A 23085-nucleotide genomic window follows, 5' to 3' on the forward strand; every position below is an offset into this window, starting at 1 on the left:
AATCATAGATTTTCTTGAGTTCCTTAGAATTAAAGGCAAGAGTTGTGGATTTAGTATTTTAAATTTCCTTCAAACAGAAGAAGGTTATTTGTGATTTCTTTATACCTATTTTCAGTATTAACGTACTGGTTAAAGTAGTAATGAAGAAAAAAGAGCCTATTTTGTGGCTAAATTGGAAAGTAGCTGAATGATTCTTTTTTCCTATTAGCAGAATAGTGTTGGCAAAATCCACTAAAATTTTGGCAATATGTTGTCAATTCTGGGAGATGGTTTGCCAAGTACTTCAGGATAACAGATGCTTCTGGGAATGATTTTTGGGAAGTTAGATAGATTTGTTAATTTAGCGCCTGCTTCCTTGAGGCATGAGGCCTATAATCCTTTTGAAAGTAAAATATTTAATATTTGATCTTTAGATTGAGTCAAATATCACTTTCATTATGGGCTATTTCCTTGTGTTTTATGTTTTGAGCTTCTAAGAATATTTGTGTGTGTATTAAAAAAATTTTTTTTTTTGGATACTGGATGATTGATACTTTGGTATTTCAAGCAGTTACAAGTGATGAGCTTTGGATTCTCCCAAACTACTGCTAGTTAGAAGTCATCTTTATGGTAGATGATGTGAGAGGAAACTTGTTTCTGGGATTTCATTGCTGTTCAGTTGAGGCACTTATTCAAGTGATGGTTATATTCGTACAGTAATGATTTCTTGAGCTCCTAATATGAGGTAAGTGCTGGGTCCTTGCTAAGTGCTTTGCATTTACTTCTAATTCCCAGTACAACCTGGCCAGGTAGTAATATTATCCCTCTAGAAAGCGGCTATACATAGGTAGAAAGAACATGGGTTTTCTTTCCTGCAAAATGAGAAAAATAATCACTATTTGGCAGGTTAATTGTGAGAATTAGAGGATACACCATGGGTCCAGTGCCTAGCGCAGTGCCAAACATGTAGTTTGTATTCACTAAGTGGGCTACCGTTATTATAATTTTACACCTGATGAAAGAGGATAAATAATCTGCTGAAGGTCACTCAATTGTAAGTGGTAGAGCTAGGATGTGAACTGGCTCAAAGTGTGAAGTCTGGTAGCATGTTTTCATTTGAGTATTGTAAAGGCTGTTAGAATAGATTTCAGTGGATTCCTTCTCATCCCTTCACCTCCTGCCCCTACAGAGGAAAGCTTCTTTATAGATGTTCTCCTTTCTTTGGTATCCTCTGTTGCCCTCCCAGTCAGTCATGTGCTTGCTCTCTCACACTGGAGTTGCTTGTGCCATTCAGTACCAGTGTTCTCCCAACAGAAATGAGTCAAGCCAGTGCTGTCAGTTTGCTTCCCCTCCTTTTTTCCTCTTGTTGATAGCACTGTCATACTTTCATTATTGTTGGTACTGAAATAATTTGAGTACGGGTATATTTATAATGATTAATAAATAATGCATTGATGGAATCAAGTGTTTAAATTTAAAAAGTCTTAGTGATTCAAAAAATTCGGGATAAAAATCTCTGGTTCTAAATGATTAAATCAGAAGGTTATTATATAGGGCAACTTTCTGGAACTCATTGTTTTGCTATCCAGGGGCCTAATAAATTGCTATTGATTTTTGTTCCTTTAACCACTGCTGTTACTAGTTTGCTGCTATTGGCAGTAGGGTTTAGAAAGAACATTTCGTTTGTCCTACTGACCATAAAATAGAGTATCTTTCTTTTGTAGACCTTTTGGAAGCACAAGGTATGATTTAGATGTGATATGATTTAGGCGGGAGATTCAGGGACAAGCTAAAGAGCTGTTTGGTTGTGCCTGTAACTGAGTTATCTCTAAACGGAAAAATGTGAGTTTGATTGGTCTCATGAAACTTAGTTCTTCATTTATTTGTCTAACAAGGAATGAGCATTTGTTGAGTGTAAGGCAATGTAACTTTCTACCTTGTATTCTAATAAAGTATTGATATACTGGTTAAATATTGATTCATGATGTTCCTGGGAGGGAGAGAGAAGTCCCAGTTGGTGTGGAGAGGTATTTAAAAAGACAGTCCTTTGGGAAATGAATTAATGTAAATGACTGCTCCTTCCTGCTGATGTATGACTATTAGTAGTTCCTATCACTGTAAGTAGCCAGTGGTATGACTTCTTCAAATAGGTTTGCTGAGTGGAAAAGATTGCTAGTATTAGGTAGGACTGGGAAGACGGGAGGAGCATTCCTTGATTGAGAAAAACAAAAAACAAAGTAACTGGGCATGTGCACAGAACAAATCTTTTTGTATGTTTTAAGGGTAGATGAGGTTGGAAATGTGCAGGGGATAAGATTGTGGAAGGCCATTCAAAGCCAGAGTTTTGGCTGTGTTTTGTCACTGAAGTTTTCTAAGCTAATTGTGATTCATCAGTTTGCTTTTGCAATATTGTATAGACGGGATTAGAGGGGAAAGAATAGTTAGAAAGTTTCTGCAGTAGTCTAGGTGAATTGTATTGAGAATGCACTGGTTTTAGAATACATTTTTCCCAGGCTGGGCGCGGTGGCTCACGCCTGTAATCCCAGCACTTTGGGAGGCTGAGGTGGGCGGATTGCTTGAGGTCAGGAGTTTGAGACCAGCCTGGCCAACATGGTGAAACTCCACCTTTACTAAAAATACAAAAATTAGCTGGGCATGGTGGCACACGCCTGTAATCCCAGCCACTATGGATGGAGGCTGAGACAGGAGAATTGCTTGAGTCTGCGAGGTGGAGGTTGCGGGGAGCCAAGATCACGCCACTGTACTCCAGCCTGGGTGACTGCAAGACTCCGTCTCAAAAAAAAACAAAACGAACAAACAAAAAAACAACAAAAAAGGATACATTTAAGAAAAAAAAAGGATACACTTTTCCCCATTTTTTATATGGCCTTGGGATTTATGCTATCAATTATAGTTTAATCTCCTGAAATTTTTATAGTAGTTATATGTGTGTGTGTGTTTGCCTGTAAGAGAAAGAGAGACGGGGGAGAGATAATGCATATAGAGGATGGTCAGTCATCATAATCACAGTTACTGTTTATGGAATTCCTGTTTTGTACCTGGCCCTAAGTATTCTGCATACATTATTTTGTTGCATCCTTTCAGCAAATCACATTTATTTTAGGTAGTAAATGGCCTGAATGTGATGGAGCTAGGATTGGAATGTAGATTGATCTTATTCTTCATCATCATTATCCTCATCATAATCATCATCAAAATATTTATTCCACACGACATATTAGGCACTGGGCTAATTATACATATCTACATTATTTTATTTAATTCTTATAACAATCCTATGAGATAGATGTTATTTATTAATCCCATTTTTTCTGATGAAGTACCTAAGAGTTAGTTCAATAACTTGGTCAATATGCCACAGCTGTTAGGTGGTGGAGCTGAGACCTGTTCTATTCCACTAACTCTGTGTCCCCAAGTTGTATAATTCACATAATGTTCTCTAGGAATGGGACCCTTTGGATCTCCACTATAAGCATGTTACCTCCCGAGGTTCTGCAATATTGTTGGCCCTGCAGAGGGTGCACTTTTTTTTTTTTTTTGAGATGGAGTCTCGCTGTATTGCCCAGGCTGGAGTGCAGTGGCGCAATCTCGGCTCACTGCAAGCTCCGCCTCCCAGGTTCACGCCATTCTCCTGCCTCAGCCTCCTGAGTAGCTGGGACCACAGGTGCCCGCCGCCACACCCGGCTAATTTTTTTGTGTTTTTTAGTAGAGACGGGGTTTCACCATGTTAGCCAGGATGGTCTCAATCTCCTGACCTCGTGATCTACTCGCCTCAGCCTCCCAAAGTGCTGGGATTACAGGCGTGAGCCACTGCACCCGGCCTGCAGAGGGTATACTTTTAACCACTATGTTCTTTCTACTACCATGCTGCCTCCCTTAGAAGTCAGTAAATTATACAACTTTAGATCTTTATAAGGAAGGGCTAAGTAGCCTGCAGCTTTCATTTCTTAGTTCTTATAATTTGTCAATTATAACAAAGTGAAACGTGCCTTTCTATTTTCTTTCCAACTACTTTTTAACAAATTTTAGACAAATTTTTTATACATGAGAGTTATCTAAGTTCTTGTGTAGGAAAAATAAGACTTTTTGTCCTTTATCAGCATACAATTCTTCTGTTGTACATGATGTAATAGTTTGAAGCTGCCAAAGTCCAGCCCTCAGGAAATTGTTTGAGTTGAGTAACTGTTCGCTGGAGAGTTTAAGATAACCAGCTCATAAATCAACAAATAGCTTGGCCCTTTTTATGGTTGTAGATACTTATCTCTTTCTATTTTCAAGCTTGAATCAGAAGCAAATATTGTTTCCATTGATACAGTCACTATTAGAAAAAGTTGTCAGCAGTATCTCAAGCTAGATATGGCCATTTTGTCAGTTCTTTTCTTTAGGAAGAGTCAGAATTTATCAGGATGTTAGAATTGGTTGTTCTAGGCTAAGTACCTTCAAACAAAAAGTTTTCTTTTTCAATGAAACTCTCAGTGATTCAATGCCTATTATATTCAACCTCTGTGTGGAATTAAAAAGATGCCCTTAAGATAAAATGTAGTCCACGTACCCAAATAACTGTAACATGAGGGAGAATGTGAGTATTGTAATCCAAACTCCACCATGCACTGAGAGCACAGAGGAGGATGAAATAAATTGGGAGATTGGAAAGGTGAGAGGGTGAGAGAATGATCTGGGAAGGCTTTTCCTTGTAGGATAGTTAAGATTTTCAGCAAGAATAAATGGAGAGGAAAGGCATTCCAGAGAGAGGCAATATTAGAGTCAAGACAATGAGAAAGTAAAGGACAGGGTATATTTGTTATACAGAAAGGAGTCTAGTGTACTTGGAGTGAAGGATGAGTGAGAGGCACATAATGGATGATCAATGAAATGTTTGATCAGTGAGTGAATGAGTAGATGAAGCTGGAAATGGTGGTAAGTTCCGGTGATTCTCAGACTTTACGCTGGTGCTAGACATATTTAATTCCATCTTATAATTAGGAATTAATTTTTTTTTTCTTTGAGACGGAGTCTTGCTCTGTCACTAGGCTAAAGTGCAGTGGTGCGATCTTGGCTCACCGCAACCTCTGCCTCCCGGGTTCAAAATTCTCCTGCCTCAGCCTCCTGGGACTACAGGCATGTGCCACCACGCCCAGCTAATTTTTGTATTTTTAGTAGAGACGGGGTTTCACCATGTTGGCCAGGATGGTCTCGATCTCTTGACCTCGTGATCTGCCCACCTCAGCCTCCTAAAATGCTGGGATTACAGGTGTGAGCCACTGTGCCTGGCCAGGAATTAATTTTATTGGCAGAATATGTGAATATCAAAAATATGCAGCATAAAAATCACAATCATGAACATGATTCAGTGATATGATTTGGATGTTTGTTCCCTCAAAATCTAATGCTGAAATGTGATCCCCAATGTTGGGGCCTAGTGGAAGGTATTGGATCATTGGGGTAGATCTCTCATGAGTAGCTCAGTGATGAGTGAGTTCTCAGTTAATTCACACAAGATCTGGTTGTTTAAGAGAGTCTGAGACCTCCCCCTTGTCTCTCTCGCCATGTGACACCTGGGCTTCCCTTTGCGGTCTGTCATGATCGTAAGCTCCCTGAGGCCTTGCCAGAAGCTGAGCAGATGCTGGTGCCATGCTTCCTGTACACAGTGCAGAACCATGAGCTGATTAACTTCTTTTCTTTATAAATTACCCAGCCTTGGGTATTTCTTTATAGCAGTGCAAAAATGGCTTAACACAGTCAGGAAAAAAGGTGTTAAAATAGGTCCAATTGACTGCTTTGATTTTTTTCCCTCTTAATTTTGCTACTGTTTGTTCAAGTTTTTGTAGTGCTAGCAGTAGACTAAGTAGGTAAGAAAAAATTATGGTAGAGAAACTTATGAAAAATCCATGTATTAATTTTCTTTCCTGTGAATTAGAAAAATACCATTGTTCTTTTCCAGCCAAAAGAATATCTCCCTCTAGGAGCCATTAAATATTTTGAAAAGGAGTGACATGGTGTGGAGTGTGTTTTAGGAGTCAGGTGGTAGTGACATGTAGGATTAGAGGACTGGCAATGAGTCAGTAATGTGGTACAGTGGTCCAGAGATGGTGAGGATCTGAACCTTAGTAGCAGCAGCAGTGAGAATAGAATGAAAGGAAATAGAGATCCACACCAGGCCCTCTGTTTCTAAATAGGAAACAGTTACCAATTATTAACCAGCTTTCATATTGTTAGGATATTACGGGTCTCAATGTGGTCGGTTATCTTTGGTCTCAAGTCCTTTCACTCTGTTTTTAGGGAAAATGTGTTTAAACCCCTATTTTAAGGAAATTATAGTTTATAGATTATTTATAAATTATAGTTAACTTAGAAAATAGAGAAAAGGAAAAAAATCCATAATTTCATAATCCTAACAAGACCGCTATCATTTTACATTTACTTACCCCTGATGTTGCTGAATTTTAAACTTCTCGGTTAATTCATTCTGTGCACATTTAGCTCTGAGAAACAGGTTTCTGAACTAATAAAACAACCCATTAATTGCCATACTGTGATGTTAAACAGTAAACCAAGAGGTTTCACATGTAACCCTGAGTGGATTGTAGGATCACAAACTATGTCAACGTCTCTTCTTTTTTTTTTGAGACGAAGTCTCACTCCATTGCCAGGCTGGAGTGCAGTGGCATGATCTTGGCTCACTGTAACCTCCAACTCCCTGGTTCAAGCAATTCTCCTGCCTCAGCCTCCCGAGTAGCTGGGATTACAGGCACATGCCACCACGCCCGGCTAATTTTTGTATTTTTAGTACAGATAGGGTTTCACTATGTCGGCCAGACTGGTCTCGAACTCTTGACCTCGTGATCTGTCCGCCTCGGCCTCCCAAAGTGTTGGCATTACAGGCATGAGCCACTGTGCCCGTTCACGTCTCTTCTTTTCCTATAAATCTATGTTGGTCCATCTACCTTTAGACATATAGATATTTATTTCCCAAATGCCTCAATCCCTTTTGGGCCCAAAGTTCCGTCTTTCTTCAGTGAATTATTTGCGTAATTTAAAATGTTTTTTATTTTGAATTTATAGAAAAGTTGGAAAAACAGTTACCTCTAATGATACCATCTTATATAACCATAATATATTTATCAGAACCAGGAATTAATAGTATTGGTACAACACTATTAACTAAAGAGCTTTCCTGAATTTTACCAGTTTGCCTACCATTATTCTTTTTCCTTTTTTATTTTCAGTTTTTTAAAATTGTAATTTATTTTATTTTTTTATTTTTAGAGACGGGGTCTTGCTTTGTCACCCTGGCTGGAGTGCAGTGGCACAGTCATAGCTCACTACAGGCTTGAATTCCCAGGCTCAAAAAGTCCTCCTGCCTCACCCTTGTGAGTAGCTGGGACTACAGGCAAGCATTAGCCTGGCTAATTTAAAAAAATTTTTTTTGGCCGGGTGCAGTGGCTCATGCCTGTAATCCCAGCACTTTGGGAGGCTGAGGCGGGCGGATCACCCGAGGTCAGCAGTTTGAGACCAGCCTGGCCAACATAGTGAAACCCCGTCTCTACTGAAAGTACAAAAATTAGCTGGGCGTGGTGGCAGGCGCCTGTAATCCCAGCTACTCCAGAGGCTGAGGCAGGAGGATTGCTTGAACCCGGGAGACCGAGGTTGCAGTGAGCCAAGATCGCGCCATTGTACTCAAGCCTGGGTGACAAGTGAGAGACTTTGTTTCAGAAAAAAAATTTTCTTTGTTTTGTAGAGACAGGGTCTCGCCATCTTGCACAGGCTGCATTGTTCTTTTTCTGTTCCAGGATCCTATCTAGAATCTCACATTGCATTTTAGGTGTTTTTCTTCCTTACTCTTCTGTATTCAGTAAAAGTTTCTTAGTCTTTCTTTGTCTTTTATAACCTTGACATTTTTGTAGAGTATTGATCAACATCAGTTTGAGGGCTATTTGTCAAATATTCCTTAATTTGGATTTGTCTGATATTTTTCTGATGATTGGACTGAGATTATGGTTTAGGCAAGAATACCACAGAAATAATTTTGTGTCCTTTTCAGTTTCTTCATATCATGGCATTCATGATGTCAATATGTATTATTACTGGTTATTTTGACCTTGATCACTTGGTTAAGGTAGTTTCTGCTGGGTTTCTCCATTGTGAGACTACTATATTTTCCTTTGTAGTTAATAAATGCCTTAGTGGAGATACTTTGATACTGTCGTTTTTATTAATGTCATGGAGTTCTCTACACATGCAATTAGTAGTGTCTCCTTAAAGACTTTATTGAGCTTTAGTTACTGTAAAATCAATTAGCTTAAAGAGTCCATCTCCTTGGATGGGCGCAGTGGTTCACACTTGTGCCACAGCGTGGTTCACAACTTTGGGAGGCCGAGGTGGGTGGATCACTTGAGGCCAGGAGTTCAAGACCAGCCTGGCCAACATGGCGAAACCCTGTTTCTACTAAAAGTACAAAAAATAGCCGGGCATGGTGGTGCGTGACTATAATCCCAACTACTCGGGAGGCTGAGGTGGGAGAATTGCTTGAACCCGGGAGGTGGAGGTGGCTGTTGCAGTGAGCCGAGATTGCGCCACTGCACTCCAGCCTGGGCGACAGAGTGAGACTCTGTCTCAAAAAAAAAGAAAAAAAGTCCTTCTCCTTAGAAACTTCCCACACTTTACACCTGGTTTTATCAAAGGGTTCCCAGGCTTTGCAGGAACAAATTCTATCTAGTCTTCATTGATTTCAGTTCCATTCCAGCTCTGCTCGTAATGAATCTCTTATGCTAATAACCTGTAGCTCTCTGGACCTCATTTACTCCACTGTCTCTTAGGGCGCCAGGCTCCTCCTGGCCCAGTGTCCTTCCAGGCCTCACTTCCCTTTATGCACAAGCCAGTTCCATTTGAATGACTACTTTGGGTTTTTTCAGAAACAGAGGCTGAGAGAAGCTGACTTTGTTGGTGAAGAATACAGTGGGGGATAATTAGGGTGGCTGCAGCTGGAGCCTGGTTTATTACTTTGGCCTGAGAAAAATGGTAGCACATTAAGCTGTACTGTGTATACTTGTGAAGGAATCATTTCTGTATTTCACTAATACAGAGAAAGTGTTTTTTTCTAAAGGTCACCAGCTTCTAGAGGTATGCCTTTAATTCTGGCAACCTTAATCTGTAATGATCTTTTCAATTTAGCCCTGTTGACTGTGGAGTTACTTGCTGTGAGCACAAGAATCCAAAATCCAAATGTGGACCAAATATTATATTTAGATCTATTTAGTTCAAACAAATTTTATACAGTGAATAACATTAGATGTTTCTTTGATTAATAAAATACAAATTTATTAGTATTACTGAATTCAAAGTAGCTTTTTGAATTATGTATTTTCTCAAGTGATATATACTATAAAAGCCCCGTTTATGTAATGTGGATGGGGCAGACTTAGATTCTCTGACACTTGAAGCTTATACAATTCAGAGGGCTTCCTTTAAGGAAAATATTTCTTGAAACAGAAAATGAGATATTGGGCCTAGAGAATCTGTGCAAGAGAAAGAGTCCTGAAGCTTAAGTTTCAGTGGGTTGGTAAATCTGCCTCTGGATGTGAGGCACTGCAAAAAGGTTGAGAGCCACTGTTTTCCATCATTTCATACATGGAAAGGTTTTTTGGCTTACCCACAGGACTAGTGTTTTCAGATTGGGAACAGTGGGACATATAACTTAGTAACTGTGTTATACAAGGAAATACATAATAAGATGACATGCTTCCATCCCAATTTTGGCTTTTACTTTCCTAGAAGTTTATACCATGTTGCCCAGGCTCGCCTTGAACTCCAGGCCTTAAGTGATCCACCAGCCTTGTCCTCCCATTCTGGGATTTTAAGCATGAGCTACCATGCCCAGCCCAATTTTTTATTTCTTTAAGGTAAAATACCTAGGAGTAAGATTGGTAGGTAAAAGTATGGCAAAAGTGCAGCCATGTTTTGCTTAACAACAGGGATGTGTTCTGAGAAATGTGTTGTTAGGTGGTTTTGTCATTGTGTGAATATCATTTAAGTGTATTTGCATAAACCTAGATGATATAGCCTACTCTACACCTAGACTATATTATATAGCCTACTGTTGCTATGCTACAAACCTGTATAGGATGTTACTGTACTAAATATAATAGGTGCCAGGCACGGTTGCTCACACCTGTAATCCCAGCACTTTGGGAGGCTGAGGCAGGAGGATCACCTGAAGTCAGGAGTTGGAGACCAGCCTGGTCAACATGGTGAAACCCCATCTCTACTAAATACAAAAATACAAAAAATAGCTGAGCATGATGGTGCGTGCCTGTAATCCCAGCTACTTGGGAGGCTGAGGCAGGAAAATCGCTTGAGCCCGGGAGGCAGAGGTTGCAGTGAGCCAAGATCACACCATTGCACTCCAGCCTGGGCAACAAGAGCGAAACTCCATCTCAAAAATAAATAAATAAATAAATAAAATAGGCAATTGTAACACAATAGTAATAGATGTGCACCTAAACATATCTAAACACAGAAAAGTTACAGTAAAAATAAGGTAAGTCCCATAATCCCATAATTTTATGGGACTACCATTGTATATGCGGTCTCTTCTTGACTGAAACGTTATGTAGCTCGTGACTATGTATTTAAGTTTAGAATTAACTGCCAACTGTGTCATTTTGCATTTCTTTTTCTTTTTTTTTTTTGAAATGGGGTCTTGCTCTGTTGCCTAGGTTGGAGTGCAGTGGCTTGATCTCGGCTCACTGCAATGTCCGCCTCCTGGTTTCAAGCAATTCTCCTGCCTCAGTGCCCCCTAGGAGCTGGGATTATAGGTGCCTGCTATCGGCTAATTTTTGTATTTTTAGTAGAGACAAGGTTTCACCATGTTGGCCAGGCTGGTCTTGAACTCCTGACCCGAGGTGATCCACCTGCCTCAGCCTCCCAAAGTGCTGGGATTACAGGCGTGAGCTACTGCACCTGGCCTGTTTTGTATTTCCATAAGCAGTGTAGGAGAGTTCCAGTTGCTCTGATTCCTCATCGGCACTTGCTATTGTCAGGTTTAAAAAGTTTTTTTGTTTTTGTTTTTAACTATTCTAATAGGTGTATAGTGTAGTTTTAACTTCCATTTCCCTGTTGGCTAATAATGTTGAACATCTTTCCGTGTGCTTATTTATCATTTGTATATCTTGTTTGGTGAAATGTTCAAATCTTTTGCCCATTAAACAAAATTGGGTAGTTTTTTTGTTGTTGTTGTTGTTGTTTTTTTGAGATGGAGTCTTGCTGTGTCATCCAGGCTGGAGTGCAGTGGTGCAATCCCGGCTTACTGCAACCTCCACCTCCTGGGTTCAAGCGATTCTCCTGCCTCAGCCTCCCAAGTAGCTGAGATTACAGATGTCTGCCACCACACCCAGCTAATTTTTTTGTAATTTTAATAAAGATGGGGTTTCACTATGTTGGCCAGGTTGGTTTTGAACTCCTGACCTCAAGTAATCCACCTGCTTCAGCCTCCAAAAGTGCTGGGATTACAGGCATGAGCCACTGCGTCTGGCCAAAATTGGGCAGTTTTTCTTATTAACTTTTGAGGATTCTATATATTTTAGATCTAAGTCATTTATCTATTATGTGACTTGCAAACATTTTCTTTTCATCTTTGGCTAATCTTTTCATTCTCTTAACAGTGTCTTCCAAAGAGCAGACATTCTTATGATGAAGTTGAATTCTATAATTTTTTGCTTTTATACATTATGCTTTTGTTGTATCTAAGGAATCTTTGTCCGGGTGCAGTGGCTCACACCTGTAATCCCAGCGCTGTGGGAGGCCGAGGATGGTGGATCATTTGAGGTCAGGAGTTCAAGTCCAGCCTGGCCAACATGGTGAAACCCCATCTGTACTAAAAATACAAAAATTAGCTGGGCATGGTGGTGCATGCCTGTAATGCCAGCTACTGGGGGAAGGGGGTGGGGGTGAGGGTGATGGGGCTGAGGAAGGAGAATCACTTGAACCGGGGAGGTGGAGGTTACAGTGAGCTGAGACCACGCCACTGCACTCCAACCTGGGTGACAGAGGGAGACTGTCTCAAAAAAAAAAAAAAAGGAATCTTTGCCCAACTAAAGGTTATAAAATTTTCTCCTGTCTTCTTCTAGATTTTATAGTTTTAGGTTTTTTGTTTAGGACTGTGATGTATTGAATTATTTTTGTATAAGATGTAAGGTATGACTCAAGGTTCAGTTTTTTGCATGTGGGTGTCCCAATTGTTCCAACGTCATTTGTTGAAAAGACTGTCATTTCTCAATTAAATTGCCTTGGTACTTTCATCAAAAATCAATTGACTGGCTGGGTGCGGTGGCTCACGCCTGTAATCCCAGCACTTTGGGAATCCAAGGCAGGTGGATCACCTGAGGTCAGGGGTTTGAGACCAGCCCCTGGTGAAACCCCGTCTCTACCAAAAATACAAAAATTAGCTGGGCATAGTGACATATGCCTGTAATCCCAGCTACTCGGGAGGCTGAGGCAGGAGAATTGCTTGAACCTAAGAGGCAGAGGCTGCAGTGAGCCAATATCGCGCGACTGCACTCCAGCCTGGGCGACAGAGTGAGATTCTGCCTCAGAAAAAAAAAAAAAAAAAAAAACCCAAAAAACAAAACTAGGTAGTGAGAGCCACACAGATAAAACTATAATTCCCCTCCTCACATATCTTCAGTAAATGGCATTGGAGAAGGATTACGTTGTTTAATGCTATATCTACAATTTAAGTGAAATGTTTTTGGTGTTAGTATTTCTCTGGACCACTTGTTACTGCCTCTCTTGTCTGGTCGTTTATGCTCTCACTTCTAGTTGGTGACACACCTAGAACAGGTCTGAGAACTTACTGCTTTACCCTACATAATACTGCCATTCAGAGCCTGAGAATCTTTTCTCTGCTACTGCGTTTTTCTCCTTTTGCTCCCTGTACTCAGGAGTGTGTGTCATAGGGCAGGCCGAGTTTCAGTTAGCTCCTAATGTGGATATTGGAAACCCCACCTGCCTGCCAAGTCCTTTTGGCTGTGAGCAAAGTGGAGGCTTGGTACTTGTCATTCCTTTGCAGCAGTTGAGCTGAAGGAATGCTGCATGGCTTGTTGGAAGTTGCTTAGTGGCCTTGAGTGGGGTGTGTATGAGGTTGTGTGTAGAAAGGTGAGGGTCTTATAGTCTGTGTGGGAGATATGGGTTCTTTTCTGATATCATGTTAATCATCAGGCAGTATTTATTGACTACCTCCTTATGACTAGCACTGTAATAGGAGCTTTTGAAATAGAATAATAAAATATATAATTGAGTCATAGTTTAATAGTCAAACATTTCTAGATCTGCCACTTACCAGTGTTGAATTGGGCAAGTTAATGTCTTTAAGCCTCTCTTTACTTTTCTGTAAAATGGAACTACTAATAGCTATCTGATAGGACTGTTGTGAATATTAAATAAAGGACATAAGTATCGTGTTTAGCACATACCTGACTGTAGTTACTATTTCATTTCATGTAGTCATATTATGACGGATACGATATAAAACAGAGAGTAATAAAAATAGAGAATAATGTGACAGTAGACTGTATAATCAAATACTTTAATTGTGACATGTAGATTATAAATAGTCTGGGAATTTACAGAAGGGAAAGAACAGTCTTATGCAACCATTTAATATTCCTGTACCTCAGTTTTTCCATTGGACATGCTGTAGACAACACTAGGTGATCTCCCAGAGAGTGATTAAGATGTTAAAGCATTTTTGCATTTTTAGATGGTGCATATGATGGTGAGAAGGGAGGGAGAATGAGGAATTGTTGATGTTGGCAAATTTAACACTTAACATTTAAAAATTTTTCCTTATGTGGATGGACATGGCAGCCTTATAGGAAAACTTAAAGCTGGAGATATGGTGATTTCCTTCCAGGGAACATACTTGCTTTGGTATTACTTTCTGTTGCCTCACTGGCATTTTAATTAGTTGAAAACTAAAGTTGGTCAATGGATTGCCTCTGATTGTGAGCCCTTGGATATAATCTGGAGATTAAGTGATTTGTAACCAAAATTATCTCTCTGATCCTCTGGCAAAAATGAAACAAACAAACAGGGCAGGAGAAGATTTAGTTCTCTTGGACTGCATGTTAAGGACATGTGGTTTACTCAGCATCAGTGTTTCTCTGGATGGAACATCTTTACTCAGAACAGATCTAAGACTGCTAACACGGCCTTCCCACCTTTAAGCAGCTTTTCATGAGCATATTCATGGAAAACACCTTTTAAAAAGTGCTTTATTCACAATGTCCAAAAGAAACTGTTTCAGTTCCTAGTTTGTGTGTGCTTACTTGGTGATTTGTTTTGTGTTAGCCTGATACTGGAAAGTTTGTATTTGGTTTTTATTTCTATCCAGATCAACTTTCTTCTGCTTCAAGAAAATTTCAGAGAATTTTCCCCTGAAAGTAAAGCTGTTCATACCTTTTTTTCCATCTCTTTAGTTTGGGTGTCTCTCTCTTTTTTTTCTTTTCTTTTTTTCTTTTTTTTTGGCGTTGTTTGCCAAGGTTTCAAGTTTATAGTGAGAGGTGAGGCAACGTTGATCTTGGCAGAACAGTCCAAAGCCAGTAGAGTCATTAAGTGACGCAAGCTTTTGATTTTTTTTATTTCTGTTAAAGCTCTCTGACACAGCTGGCTATTCTAGTCCCAGAAGAAAGAGGAGATACTTGCTGAAGATCTGGATGGGACAATAGAAGTTTGGGGCACATTAAAAAGAAGCAGCAAGAACAGCAACAAAAACCTCAGATGATTCAAACAGGCTTCTTCTTGGCTTTGTGGAACCTTTTGCAGTTGCTCAGAATTTGAGTTTTTGCTTCAGAGGATGATGAGACAAGGCAATAGAGGGCGAGGAGGATTATGTTGGATTCTTGCTTATCTGTCTGCCTCTCCTTCCAGTTGGAAAAATCTTCAGTCCATAAGAAGCATTATCAACAAGCCTGAAGAACATATCTTACCCTGATCCTGGATGCTGTTGGAGTTGAGAATTACATCCACTGCACCAGGACTTTATGGAGGCTGTTCAAGAAAAATAGAAGGAAGCAATACTTAAGGATTTCTCTGTTTGCATTAGTCCTGTGCCATGTTACATTTTGGAGATTGTTTGGAACAAGTGAGGGAGGGCTCTGTCATCTTGATCTAGGAGGATACCTGAGTCCCTTGACTACACAGATGATATTTGGAAGGTGGTAAACTCAAAATCTTCCAAAATAAATTCACTAAATTCTAGATTCCCTTTCCTTTTAGAACTTTAGCAGACAGAAATTCCTGCCAAAAAGGCACAAATCCTTCTCCATTTTTTTTTCAGGCTAAATGTGAACAATAATGTCTTGGAAGACAAATTATTTTTCAGGGGGTCGTGGTAGTGTACAAGGGATGTTTGCACCTCGAAGCTCAACCTCCATAGCCCCCAGCAAAGGCCTCAGCAATGAGCCAGGGCAAAACAGCTGCTTCCTCAACAGTGCCCTGCAGGTAAGGGTAATTTCTTTATTTTTGGTGAACTTTGACTTTTAATTGCTGATGCTGTATTTCTGATAACTCTTTTTAAATAAAATGCTTGATAGTCTCTGTTTGAGGTTAGTAACCTGAGATAATTTTTACATTTATCTGTGTGATCTTTGGCAAGTCACTTTATCTCTTTGAATCTCAATTACCTCATTTGTAAAAAAGAGGGATTAATAATGATAAGAGAAATAATAATAACTGCAACTACTATTATTTACATGCCTAAAGGGAGGTAAATGGACCAGGTGATCTTTCAGACGGAATCTTGCTCTGTCGCCTAGGCTGGAGTGCAGTGGTGCAATCTCGGCTCACTGCAACCTCCGCCTCCCGGGTTCAAGTGATTCTCTTGCCTCAGCCTCCCGAGTAGCTGGGACTACAGGCACCCACCACCACGCCTGGCTAATTTGTGTGTTTTTAGTAGAGACGGGGTTTCACCATATTGGCCAGGCTGGTCTCGAACTCCTGACCTTGTGATCCACCTGCCTTGGCCTCCCAAAGTGCTGGGATTACAGGCATGAGCCACGACGCCTGGCCTATCTTTCTATTTATCGACTTTTTTTCCTGAACAGTCTCTACCGGTTCCTATTTTTCTTTTCTTTTCCTTCTTTCTTTTTTTTTTTTGACAGTCTCACTCTATTGCCCAGGCTGGAGTATAGTGGCCCAATCACAGCTCCTGCAGCCTTGACCTCCAGGGCTCAGGTGATCTACTGCCTCAGTCTCCTGAGTAGCTGAGACCATGGGCAATCTCGGCTCACTATAACCTCTGCCTCCTGGGTTCAAGCAATTCTCATGCCTCAGCCACCCAAGTAGGTGGAATTACAGGTGTGCATCACCACACCTGGCTAATTTTTGTATTTTTAGTGGAGACAGGGTTATCATGTTGGGCAGGCTGGTCTTGAACTCCTAGCCTCAAGTGATCCGCCTGCCTCAGCCTCCCAAAGTGCTGGGATTACAGGCATCTGGCCTGTTTTCTGTTTCTCCTTTTGGGAGCAAGGTGTGTTATCCTAGTTGCTTTTCTCTAGTATAGAAGCAAAATTCTTTCCATAAGTCAAAGACTTTCAGGTATGTTAATCTCATCTCTTAATATTCAGGCTTTTGGCCCACATAGTGAATGGAGTCTAGTCTTTGTCCAACTTATCTCCTCCCTTTGAGCTCTCCTGTTTTGGCTCATAACTGATGTCTAGTCAGATACACTTGAACAGAGCTAGGGGAAAGTAAATTCCCTTAAGGTGATTATCTACCCTACATTTTTCCTTTCACTGTTGCTTGCCACTTGAGTGATCTTAGAATCCCAAAGCTTTCTGTCTGTCTGCTCTGCCCAGTCACACCCATAGCATGTTAAGTTCATCCCCCTTGGCCTAACTTTCAAGTAATTACTTTCTCTTCTTTTCTGCTCTTCAGTGTAAAAGTAAATGAAATTTGCCACCCAAGATAATTATACTTGGGTAAAATATTAGCTTGACTCCTCAGATGTTATGAGAAAATGGGTTGCTATGAGAGAAGACAAGATATTTAGTATAAAGACCAATGGTCTTGGGCATTAGGAGGAGACCTGGGTTCTAGTTTTAGCCATTCTGTAGACTAGTCTTGTGACTTTGTACAGGTAATAGTGTCTGAGTTTCCTCATTCATAATACAAGAATGTTGCCAAGCTTATCTAGGTAATAAAAGTTTCATGCTCTTTCTCAGTTTTTATTTATTTATTTTTGAGACAGAGTCTCACTCTGTCGCCCAGGCTGGAGTGCAGTGGTGGGATCTCAGCTCACTGCCACCTCTGCCTCTTGGGTTCAAGTGATTCTCCTGCCTTAGCCTCCTGAGTAGCTGGGATTACAGGCTGTGCGCCACCACACCGGGCTAATTTTTGTACTTTTAGTAGAGACGGGGTTTCGCCATGTTGGCTGGGCTGGTCTTGAACTCCTGACCTCAGGTAATCTGCCCACCTCGGCCTCCCAAAGTGCTGGGCTTACAGGCATGAGCCACTGCGCCCAGCCTCTTTCTCAGTTTTTAAGTTTTTATTAGTAAACAATAAAAAAAATTCTGTGCTGGCAAGCCTATAGAAAAAATTTAAGTGCTTTCCCTAATTATTACTCAAATTTCATGTAGTTAGGTGGAGTTGGTTAGGTTTTTGTCCTGGATGATGCACATTAGTTTTCTTTCTTTCTTTATTTCTTTTTTTTTTTGGAGCCAGAGGTCTCACTCTTTTGCCAAGGCTAGAGTGCACTGGTGTAATCATAGCTCACTGCAGCCTTAACGTCCTGGGCTCAAACGATCCTCCCACCTCAGCCTCCCTAGGTAGCTAGGACTACAGACACATGCTACCACACGTGGCTAATTTTTTTTTTTAATTGTTTGTGGAGAGAGGGTATCACTATAATTGCCTAGGCTGGTCTTGAACTCCTGGGCTCAAATGATCCTCTTGCGTTGTCCTCCCAAAGTGCTGGGATTATAGGCATGAGCCACCACACCTGGCCACATATTAGTTTTTTTAGTTACTTTGTATCCTGATAATACTTTTGTGATTTAGAAGCAGGCAAAATAAGGCATTGATATAAATGTGTTTGTTTACCCGTGTCTTGGCCATAGTCCCATTTTTGTAATTGTTTTTTTCTATGTGGTCTATTTATATTGTCAGTTGAAACAATACTATTTATGATTTTCCATTCTAATTTCCAGTGCCACATATAATACATTATATATATGTATATATATATATATATATATATACACATACATATTTCTGTATCCATACTTAATGATTGAGGCATTGGTGGTTTTGGAGTCCCTATTATAATCATGTTACATGTTGAAAATAATTGTTGTTATGAGCTAATATTCTAACTTTTGGTTTCAAAGCTGTGTTTGCCACAGAGGAGTTGAACCTATTACATTTGTTACAAAAAGATGTTATTTACTTGGGAGCATAGCCAGTTTCAAAGAACTTTTAGAGTATGTATCTTGAGACATATAAGTAAGAAGAAGCTCCAGAGGTGTGCTGTCATCTGGGGCTCCAGAAATTATGCTTTTTCATGTATTATGACATTAAATGTTTTCCTAGCAAGGGGGAGCTTCCTAAGGCATTATGCTATATACTACATCATTTCTTTTTTAACTAAAAATTGCAATTTATTCAGATTTCCTTAGTTTTTACCTGGTGTCCTTTCCTGGCCCAAGATTTCATCCAGGATACCACATTTAGATTTACTTGTCATGTCTTCTTAGGCTCCTGTTAGCTGTGACATTTTCTCAGAATGTTTATGTTTTTGATAATCTTTGACAGTTTTGAGGAGTACTGATCAAGTATTTTTTTGGATATCCCCCTTCCCCTATTGGAATTTGTCTGATGCTTTTCTCATGATTAGACTAGGGTAATAGGTTTTGGGGAGGAAGACCACAAAAGTATAGTGCCATTCTCAACACATCGTATCAAGGATATATACTATAACATGATTTATCACTGTTAATATCATATTTTTTCCCCATTTCAACAAAAGTATAAAAATCATTATTTTTTACCCTATTTGACTTAAGGAGATCACACTTCTCTTAGAAATGTCTGAAAATTGAGAGTTCGAACAAAGATAAAATTCCACACTACCGCTCACATTTCTACAGTTCACATTTCTAATATAAGTTTTAAAATATTTTTGCTTTTCTTGTGTGGATCATTAATATAAATCCTTATTCTTCAGCTTTAACCCATAAATTTCCTCTTCAGGATCACATTTGATGTATATCATGTCATATTTTAACTGTATTACCTTCACTTTACGTTCAAATTAATATCTTTCCCAGAATATGACCATTTATTTTTCTTGTTAGATACCTCACCTTTTTTCACGTTTGTTTTAATATACTAGAATGAAGTTGTCTTTTGGGAATAAAGACATCTTCTGCAGTCATTACCTATGTTTGCTTGAACTCTTTACTTTAAAATTAAATGGTAGCTTTTTATAGAGTAATGAAATATTTTCCTTTTCTCATCAGGTTTTGTGGCACTTGGATATCTTCCGACGTAGCTTTAGGCAGCTTACAACTCACAAGTGCATGGGAGATTCCTGCATCTTTTGCGCTCTCAAGGTAAGTACTTCCAATTAGTTTCTTCTCACTACCGTTGGGTGGCCAAATGGTCAATACCAAGGTGGTTTGGTTAATCAGGATGATGCCAAAGAAATTGTTACTGAATTATCTACCCGTGGTTTAGTGCAAAAATGGATATGATTGGTTTGCTTGCTTCAAAGAATTAGTACTTGGCTTGGGTAGTCTCCTTTACTGAACCTTTTTTGCTTATGCAGCTCTGTTTGATGTGATAGAATACTGTGCAAGTATGCTTCTCCTTTTTTTTTTTTTGAGATGGAGTCTCACTCTGTCACCCAGTCTGGAGTGCACTGGTGCGATCTCAGCTCACTGCAACGTCCGCCTCCTGGGTTCCAACAATTCTCCTGTCTCAGCCTCCCGAGTAGCTGGGATTATAGGCGCGTGCCACCATGCTTGGTTAATTTTTGTATTTTTAGTAGGGACGGGGTTTCACCATGTTGGCCAGGCTGGTCTCAAACTCCTGACTTCAGGTGATCCGCCTGCCTCGGCCTCCCAAAGTGCTGGGATTACAGGCGTGAGCCATTGCGCCCAGCCTGCTTCTACTTTGAGTGTTTATTTGAAAAGCTAATTCTAAATTTTTCATTTTAAAAGAAGATGCAACTAGGTGTTTTTAACATAATTAATTTTGTTTGTTAAAGCTAAATTTAGCAATAAACTCTTCCTATTGATAAATGCCAGTACAACGGGTGAGGTGGCACATGCCTGTAATCCCAGCCTTTGGGAGGTCAAGGTGGGAGGATTGCTTGAGCTTAGAAGTTAAAAGCTGCAGTTCTGATCACACCACTGCACTCCAGCCTGGGCGACGGTGAGACCCTGGCTCAAAAAAAAAAAAAAAAAAGAAAAAGGAAAAGAGAATAATGCCAGTACTAAAATTTTTCTATTCCCTAGTTTCCCATTACCCCACTTAAAAGATTCTTTTATACCAGTTCTCTACCCCATGTATTGTTTAGTTTTAAATTTTTCATTTCTGTTTTTTTTCTTCCCCACCTGTTTCCAAGTTTTTCATTTCTGAATAAAATGAAACCAGAGATTTCTTTAGAGCAAAGAAAATGGCCTAAAGTGAGAGATTTCTGACTTAGAGATTTTAGGTATGTTGCTAAAGAGAAAGAGCTATGATGTGTAAAGGGCCAATTCTGTTGCTTTCTCTGTTTCTCCAACATGTAGTTTCCCTACAGTTTCTTAGTCCAGATATATAATGGATTATATGGATGAGTCTGTCTGATTTCTGAGTAAGCTTCCACAGTCATTTTTGGTCTCATAAAGTCTGAATTCTTGGTTTGTTACAGGGATGTTTGGATGTGATCGTTATATGTTTAATTTATAATAGTTGCTTTTACATCTTGAAATAGGAATTGTGACCAAAAACTTTAGATTTTCCCAGTTATATTAGTTATTTACAATAACTGACTCAAAATTTTTTTTGACCAGTATTACTATGGAGGGTGTTTGTTTTTTTTTTTGGTGATGAAATCTTGCTCTGTTGCCCAGGCTAGTCTTGAACTCCTGGGCTCAAGAGATCCTGGGCTCAAGAGTAGGCTGGGATTACAGGCTCATGCCACCACACCCAACTCACTTTGGCGTTTTAAGCCCATGATAGGCAGATTTTTTTTTTCTTTTTTTGAGACGGATTTTTGCTCTTGTTGCCCAGGCTGGAGTGCAATGGCGTGGTCTTGGCTCACTGCTACCTCTGCCTCCCTGGCTCAAGCGATTCTTCTCCTCAACCTCCCGAGTAGCTGGGATTACAGGCGCCTGCCACCACACCCAGCTAATTTTTGTATTTTTAGTAGAGACAGGGTCTCGCTGACTTCAGGTGACGCCCGCCTCAGCCTCCCAAAGTGCTGGGATTACAGGCGTGAGCCATCATGCCCAGCTGGAACCATTATAACTTGTAACAAAATGTAGAATATAAATTATTGGTTTATTGGGGAGTTCAAATATGAATATTAATAAAACCAAATCTTTTACAAGTTGAATATAACATTTCTTACTGTGCCCATTTAGACAGGGGTCCATCCAAAGGGCATTTTATCTGATTTTCTAAAAGATACATTAAGTATCTAATTTTAAATAAACAAGAAATACAGTAGTCCTGTGGTAAGTCCAAAGGAAGTCTGATTCATGGCATTAGAGCCATGCTAGGGAGAAAAAAACAACAACAACAACAAAAAGTCATTCAGAAAGGGAGAGAAAAACAAAAAAACGTGTTTGGGGATACTTACTAGGGAAATGTGAATCCTGGAGAAGTCCCTGTAGAAGAACTGTCTGACACTGGAAACTCTTGTCTGTACCAGGAAGGGATGAGAGCACTTATATGACCTCTGATAGTCCTTTGACTAGTCAGGACTGTGCTATACTCTTCATTGATCTGGGTGGGACTCTGGAGAACTGGCTGCCACACTCTTGTTATATTTCATTTTCCTGAGGGACAAACTGTTACTTAGTATAAATCAGTATCATTATATAAGCCAGAAAGATGAAGAAAACCAACCGCTAGACTTACCCTCTGAGACACACAAGTACAGAAGGGAAATTGTCAATTTGTTGGGCTGAGGAAATATTTTGGGACTCTTTCAGGGAGACAGTTGCTTGTGGTGGATAGATAAATGGGCTTGGGGATGTATTTATCAAAGGCTATATTTTGGGTCTTCATAACTCTGGGGATGTGTTAGAATTCTGGTACTTTCCTCATTACATCACTGCCTGATCTGACCAAGAGATTTATTTTCCTTCATTGCCTCATTTGTTGTGTTGGGAGTGTATTAAAATTTGATTTTTTTTCCCCTAAGTGCTTTTCAGTTCCTCAGTGCTATATAGATGTTAAATAATTAGGCTCTAGTTTGAACACACTTCACGTTTTAGATGGCGTTGTTTCTATTCTTTTAATTATTATGTACTTGATTTGAAAATTATAGACTTGTAATGCAGATAGACTAATTTGGAAGTGTGGATGAGCTGAACTTGATTTTAGTAGTTAAGAAGTTTAAATTGTTAGAATAGCCAGTTTTCAAGAGCTATTCCCTCGTCCAGGATGGAGGGCTTCATTTTCTGAGAGAAGGGAAAGGATGATAAACATATGAAAGAGTAAACTTGAAATGAGCCATCAGCATCTGGGTCCTCCTGTACGATGTCTCTTTTGTTCCCCACTTTAAAACTACTTTTATAGGGCTAGGAGCAGTGGCTATGCCTGTAATCCCAGTGCTTTGAGAGGCTAAGATGGGAGGATCACTTGAAGCCAGCAGTGTGAGACCAGCCTAGGCAACATAGCAAGACTCCATCTCTACAAAGAAAAAAAAATTAGTGGGACATGGTTGCACATACCTGTAGACTCAGCTACTCTGGAGGCTGAAGTGGGAGGATCACTTGAGCCCAGGAGTTCAACACTGAAGTGAGCCATGATTGTGCCGCTGCACTCCAGCCAGGGTGATAGAACAAGATCCTGTCTCTAAAAAAATAAAAAACA

At 39.9% G+C, this 23085-nt stretch overlaps 1 protein-coding gene across 31 annotated transcripts in view; it reads left to right on the forward strand.

Annotated features, from left to right (window-relative positions):
• Positions 1-23085, forward strand: part of USP54 (ubiquitin specific peptidase 54) — a 127224-nt gene that overhangs the window by 33677 nt on the left and 70462 nt on the right. For 20 of the 31 annotated variants that reach the window (XR_010127501.1, XR_010127499.1, XR_010127498.1 and 17 more), the window contains exons 2-3: positions 14649-15498; positions 19515-19607. Coding sequence is in view for 27 of the 31 variants with exons in the window: in XM_054503759.1 (XP_054359734.1) it covers positions 15352-15498; positions 19515-19607 (240 nt within the window). In the remaining 4 variants the exon portion in view is untranslated. The remainder of the gene's footprint in view (positions 1-14648; positions 15499-19514; positions 19608-23085) is intronic. The other 11 variants (XM_054503751.1, XM_063670477.1, XM_063670461.1 and 8 more) reach the window with 2 other exon arrangements.

This window comes from Pongo pygmaeus, chromosome 8 (assembly GCF_028885625.2).
Source record: "Pongo pygmaeus isolate AG05252 chromosome 8, NHGRI_mPonPyg2-v2.0_pri, whole genome shotgun sequence".
Lineage (NCBI taxonomy): Eukaryota > Metazoa > Chordata > Mammalia > Primates > Hominidae > Pongo > Pongo pygmaeus.